General features: G+C 37.8%; 1 protein-coding gene across 1 annotated transcript in view; it reads left to right on the top strand.

Moving 5' to 3' along the window:
* Positions 1–5,527, top strand: part of CUNH8orf88 (chromosome unknown C8orf88 homolog) — a 13,548-nt gene extending 8,021 nt beyond the window's left edge. Inside the window, exons 4-5 of the mRNA XM_019471067.1 lie at positions 1,236–1,342; positions 5,489–5,527. Of these exons, the coding sequence (XP_019326612.1) occupies positions 1,236–1,342; positions 5,489–5,527 (146 nt within the window). The remainder of the gene's footprint in view (positions 1–1,235; positions 1,343–5,488) is intronic.
* Positions 5,528–5,808: the final 281 nt, after the last annotated feature.

Raw genomic sequence — 5,808 nt, 5'->3', positions numbered from 1 at the left:
GGACCCCTGTGGGATGCCACTCATCACCAATCTCCATCTGGACATTGAGCCGTTGACCACTACCCTCTGGATGGGACCATCTAACCAATTCCTCACCCACCGGACAGTCCACCCATCAAATCCATACCTCTCCAGTTGAGAGAGAAGGATGTTATGGGGACCGTGTCAAAGCCTTACAGAAGTAGTCTTCTTTGTATGTTTTTAAACAAGGGGAAAAAAAACAAGCCATAAGTTTTCAAGTATGCTCATGTTCTTTAAACTATTCTTTTTAAAGTTACCCTCATGCCCTCACATAGATTCAGCAGTTATTACAATCAGTTGTGGTCAAAGGCAGGAAAAAATCACATTCATAGCTGACTTTGTGGCCTCTCTTGTCAACAGCCTACAGCCTGGGAAGCAAAACCTGTAGTCAATCAAGTGATTGTGTAACAGTCTTGCAGAAGGCCCGTTATTCCTAAAGGAACAAACTTCTTTGTCACCAAGGACCAGAGCTAAAGTTTGTCCCTTCTTTGCCTAATTCCTTTCCTCTTGTTTCTGCTCTTGTTTAAGAATATCAGCTTAAAATACGGAAATGGGTAGACATATTATATCTGAGACTATGCTAGAGTAGAGGTAGTGGTACAAACTCAAATGATAACATGCACGTTCTAAGCAAAGCCCCTGACTCTTGTTGATTCAGTGTAAAACCCTCAAAACTATTTCATTGGTATTAATCCGTTTGCCAGTTTACATGCAGCAGACCTCATAATTACTTTTACCTGTTGAAAGACATCAACTTAATAGCTCCAAGAAAAGAGACACTCAGTTTTTGTTATCTGTCCCATAGAAACATGTGCCGCTTTGGTGTATAAATGGATTTTCTTCTAGGGTTTCAAGACCAGTTTGTGGTGTTTCTGTTAATTAGAACAAGGTATAGGGAGTCTGTGTGTAGTGTAAGGTTGGATTCACCTTTTTGTGTACTTTTTGTATTAAAACAACAAACCCTTATTAGCTTGGAATAGTCCTCAATATTTACTAAGCCAATTTGATAAATTGAAAGTGAAATGCTCTGTAATATGCTGCAAATTGTCCTGATGCAAGGTCAGACTTAAATTACTGCTGTTTTTAATACTGATTTTTATTTTCCACATGCAGCATTTCCACCCTTCTATAAGAAACCAAATCAGTTCTCTGAATTCCCAACCTTATTGCCTTAATCAACAACACTGAACTTTAGTAATTTTATATATTCACAGAAAGGATCAAATACAGCAGAGATTTCCTTCTGAAACTTTCAAGTGTTTCTCTCTCTCAGAAGAAGCCAGAGTTTCTTCCTGATCATCCAATTGTACTTGAAAAGCCAGTAAGTGCATTTTTTGTATTAAGTGAAGTTATAAAAACAGTCATGAAGGTTTTGACAAGACATTTGATAAGAAACATTTTTCTTCAGACTAGCCTGCCAAATTGATAAAACCTTCAAAAGACAGATTGTGCAGTTCAGCTCTGTTACTTTTGTACACAACTCCCCCAGTCGGTATTTAGCGTCTTACCATGGCAAGTACCATACAAAGGAAAAGGTTTTTTTCTCTGTTATCAGGAAAAAGATCAGGTATGTTTCCAAATTAAAGTCAGTATGGAATCATATTAAAGCTTTCTACTATGAAATCACAGTACATAGATGGAATTCACATAGAATACCAAAGCTCTGTCTTTTCAAAATAGAGAACAACCTTGATAAATTTCTGGCTTGGTGAAAGCCTGATTCCAGTGTTTCAGTTGTCCATGCATCAGTGTCTGCTACAAAACTATTAATGAGCTTAATGCAGTTTGTGTAATCATTATCTCTGGTCTGTGTTGTTGAGGAGAAATGAATAGAAATGACTGTGAAGGATATCCAGCAGTGTCACCTGAACCTTTGAGATGAAATAATCCTCAAATACTTCGTATGCTAAGAGAAAAAAATCTAATGGTTCCCTTTCCACACACCAAGTGTGGGAAAATGTTCTTGGGTATAAACATTATAATATCAAATTAGGCTACATACTAGGCTGCTTATGAAGCCATCGGGTGTAGTTCTTCTAGAAATAGAAGTCCCATCCTGGAGAAGTACGGCCAGATGACTACTGTGTTGCCCACAATTTGAGTCAGTTTTAAACTTTTAAAATTCCTATTCTTTGGAAAAACAAAGTTAAACTAATATATGACAGTGATCGGCTTTCCCTGTTCGTACTTTTTACATCTTTTGTTTTATTTGTCCTCAAGATGAAAGCTTTACTTGTTTGAAAACCTGCCTGCAGATAGGGAAGTTTCATCTCTTGAATTTCTTAACTTTTTCCCCTTCTTCCTATTGCTTGAGTTTCTAAGGGGGGCAAATTTTGATAATATATACGCTTTCACATGGTCGTGTTCATAGGTAAAGGAGGACCCCCGCAGAAATGGACTCAGTGGACAAATGGACTCTAAAATTGCTCATGACGTGGCTAAATTGCAAATAATTTGGGTAGAGGGAAATAAGGATAGTAAAAACTGGTGCAAACCAAGACGGGTTCCATGTGTGTTAAGAGATTGTTTTGGGGCTGGGGGATCTGTGTCTGTAGGATGATGTCATAAGTGTATCCAGTTATATATAGTCTTGTCTTTAGAAATAAGAGTATCTCACTGTTTGTGAGGCCTGCTCTTAAAGTCTTTTCTCTGCTTTGCGTTAGTCCTATGTATATAAGCCCCCACCTGCATATGCTAGTTTATCATACGGATAAAAAAGCAGTGAGTTTTCTGATTCTAGTCCCCCCTGCAAAAGGGGATGGGTAAATTGCAAACCCTTATTAGTCAGGATGTTGCGTTAGAATAACATAAAGTGTATCACTTAGCTGTCATTATTGGTATCTTAAGCACAAAGTATGGATGGTTGAGTGGGAAGCTAAAGGAAAAAAATCCCGTTCTCATTAAAAGAAAGCAAAAGCTGGTGAATTTGCTGTGTGATCTGGGAGACTGTTGAAAACGGTATTGCAAGTATACTGGTCTCATTAGTATATAAAGGTGATATTATTAGCTTGCCAGTCATACTTCAGAAGTTAGTTCCACATTATAAGTATGAAACTTGGTCAGTGATAGTCTGTATTTTTTTTTCTGAATTGACTAGAATAAATGTTTTGCTGTTAATATAGGATAAAACTATCCACTTTTGTATTCTAGTGTTGAATTGCAGTGTAGACATTGAATTTTTAGTAATTTGGGAGTTTGTTTGGAGGTGTATTAACATGTTTTAAACGTAAGTTTTTTGGATGTGGACTGTTTTAAGATGTATTTTGCATGTCTGCATGGGTATACCAGCTTGCTTTTCACTAAGCAGTTTCCTTATTGCCAAGGAAGAGGAAAAAATTACTGTTGTTTCCAAGAACATTGTAAAATCTCAGTTAAAGTAGATCAACCTTGTTAGAAATTCCATTACCATATACTGAAATGAAAGTTTTATTTGTGGGACACCTGAGCCCAACCCAGCTAGTCACTTTCTATAAAAAGATTGAAGCACTTGGAGATGTGAAGTTTTGCTGTATGGGAATCCAAATATAAGAATCTGTGAATAGAATAGAAGCTGAATCTTACTCAGGAATGCCTTAGACTTGACTTGGCCTGTCAACTAGTGGATCTTACTTTCAGGTCTCATATATTAACGTGAAATGAAAAGATACATGTTGAATTTCAGGAATGAAGAGTGGTAAAACACATTTCAAAATTAGAAGGAAAAAAAACCCAATAACTACAAACATTTTATAGGACAAAGACCTGCATTATTTCCTTCTCTGAGTTAGATGCATCTCTTGGAAAACATTACTAGTGAGACTTTCATGAAATACAGGACTTATTAGTCAGCGTGGAAATAGGAGAGGCCTCTGTTCAGAATGAGGAGCTCGTTGGTGTATAGCTCCTCTTAAAACAGTGACACTGAATAAGCAATTTTTCTATCCAGGAGAGGGTTTATCTCAAATGAGAATAGTCTGAGCCCAATATCTCATAAAAGGATTGAGCCTGTTACGCGTCTTTCTTAATACTTCTTATAATATGTAGATTGGAGGAAAAGCATTTGATAATTCTAGACCATGTAATCTGAGAAGGCACCTGGAATCAAAGAAAAAGTGAAGATAAATTCAGAACTAATCTATCCATAAAAGGCAGTGATTTCAGGCTCCTTCTGGTGCATGACATCAGTCTGTCATATTCAATTGCCTGCTTTGTGTGACACCTTGCTTATTGAGATTGGCTGTCAGAGTTTGAGCATTCTGCACTGAAGTAGAGAACAAGTTGATTAATAGTAGAAAGCCTATAGGACAAGTACAAACAGCTTTAGTTTTGATGCAAACAGTGTTAGATTTGGTTTGGGGTTTTTTTGCTTGTTTGTTTGTTTTTTGCATGTTTTTGGTAGCTTTTAATGGATTTCCCAGAATCATTTAGTTTGGAGGCAACCTCTTGAGATCACCTAGCCAAACCCCCCTGCTCAAGCAGAGTCAGCTAGAGCAGATTGCCCAGGATCATGTCCAGTCAGGTTTTGTGTATCTCCACAGGCAGAGACTTCGCAACCTCTCTGTGGAGAGATTGCACAACTTGTTGCAGTGCAACAAGTCATCTAAAGACAATACTCTTGGTAGAGCAGTACCAGAAATGATAGTAGAGTGTTTGTATCCTGATGATACCATTATTCAGGACTTGTTTTCAGTGGAGCGTGCAAAACCACTTAATTTACTTACGCTGAACAGTAAGTGGTGTTCCATTATCCATCCTCTTTCCTCTGCACTTTAATTGCCTTCACGCAGCAGATTCTGTAGTTACATGGGAAAATTCCAGTGTGTTGACTGATCCCATGTTATCTATTTTTCTGCATAGAAACCAGAGGGATCGATGAGATGCATGTGTAAGTTAAATGAATGATGCTTAAAAGGGGCAGAGGGTGGCCTCCAGATAAATTTCTAATGAGGAGCAGACAATCCTGCAACATGTCAGTGAGCTTGTATTTAGGAGCAGGTGGTTGTCAACAGTTTGCTGCTGAATTGAGTATTCAGGCGGTTCTTCTTGCCCATCTTAAGACTTCCCTAGTTCTGAATTTTTGAAGTCACTGCTGAAGTATATGCCCATCTATGAGTGAAAGCTGTATTTTCACATGGAGAAAGCTTCCTAGAGTGACTTGTACAAGGGAGATGCTCTTGTTACAGTTAGTGGGCTGTGGGTTGCATTTGTCCCTAAAGACACTGGGGTTTTTTGAGATGTGGGGGATCAGGCCTCCCTATACATAGCTCAGCATTTGAACTGAACTGGTATTACTGTGTTGACAGTCTGCCAGGAAGATTTCAGATTAAGTCTCTATGATTAATGAAAGTAGAACTGTTTGCATTAATGAAAAAAATACCAAATTGTTAAATGTACGTGGGGTAGAAAAGGGTTATAAGCAGACCCATGAAAACTTGGTTTAAATGACGTCTTATAACAGAAGTAATTTGAGGGTTTGTTTGTCTTACAGGAAAAGAGCAACCCTTTTATTGACATATGCAAGAAGTGACAGGTTGTTTGGAAGATGAGAAATCCATCAATGAAGGAGCTACGTATGATGTAAATCGTAAAGATTTTTGAACATACATGGGTGCCTACAGATGAAGTAGGACCCTATGAAACTTATGGAAATGCCTGTTTCTTCCTGTAATTGCCTGAATGCTTTAAAAGTCAAACCTTTAATTTGCAATGCCTGAGATAGTAATACAGTTACAGTGAAAATAAATAATTTTACATTGTACTGTGACAGAATTTTGTCCTTGAATTGTCCGTGTTATGTAGCCATGTAGT

The sequence above is a fragment of the Aptenodytes forsteri genome, unplaced genomic scaffold (genome assembly GCF_000699145.1).
Source record: "Aptenodytes forsteri isolate BGI_AS27 unplaced genomic scaffold, ASM69914v1 Scaffold208, whole genome shotgun sequence".
Lineage (NCBI taxonomy): Eukaryota > Metazoa > Chordata > Aves > Sphenisciformes > Spheniscidae > Aptenodytes > Aptenodytes forsteri.
This window is presented reverse-complemented; position numbering and strand designations above follow the sequence as displayed.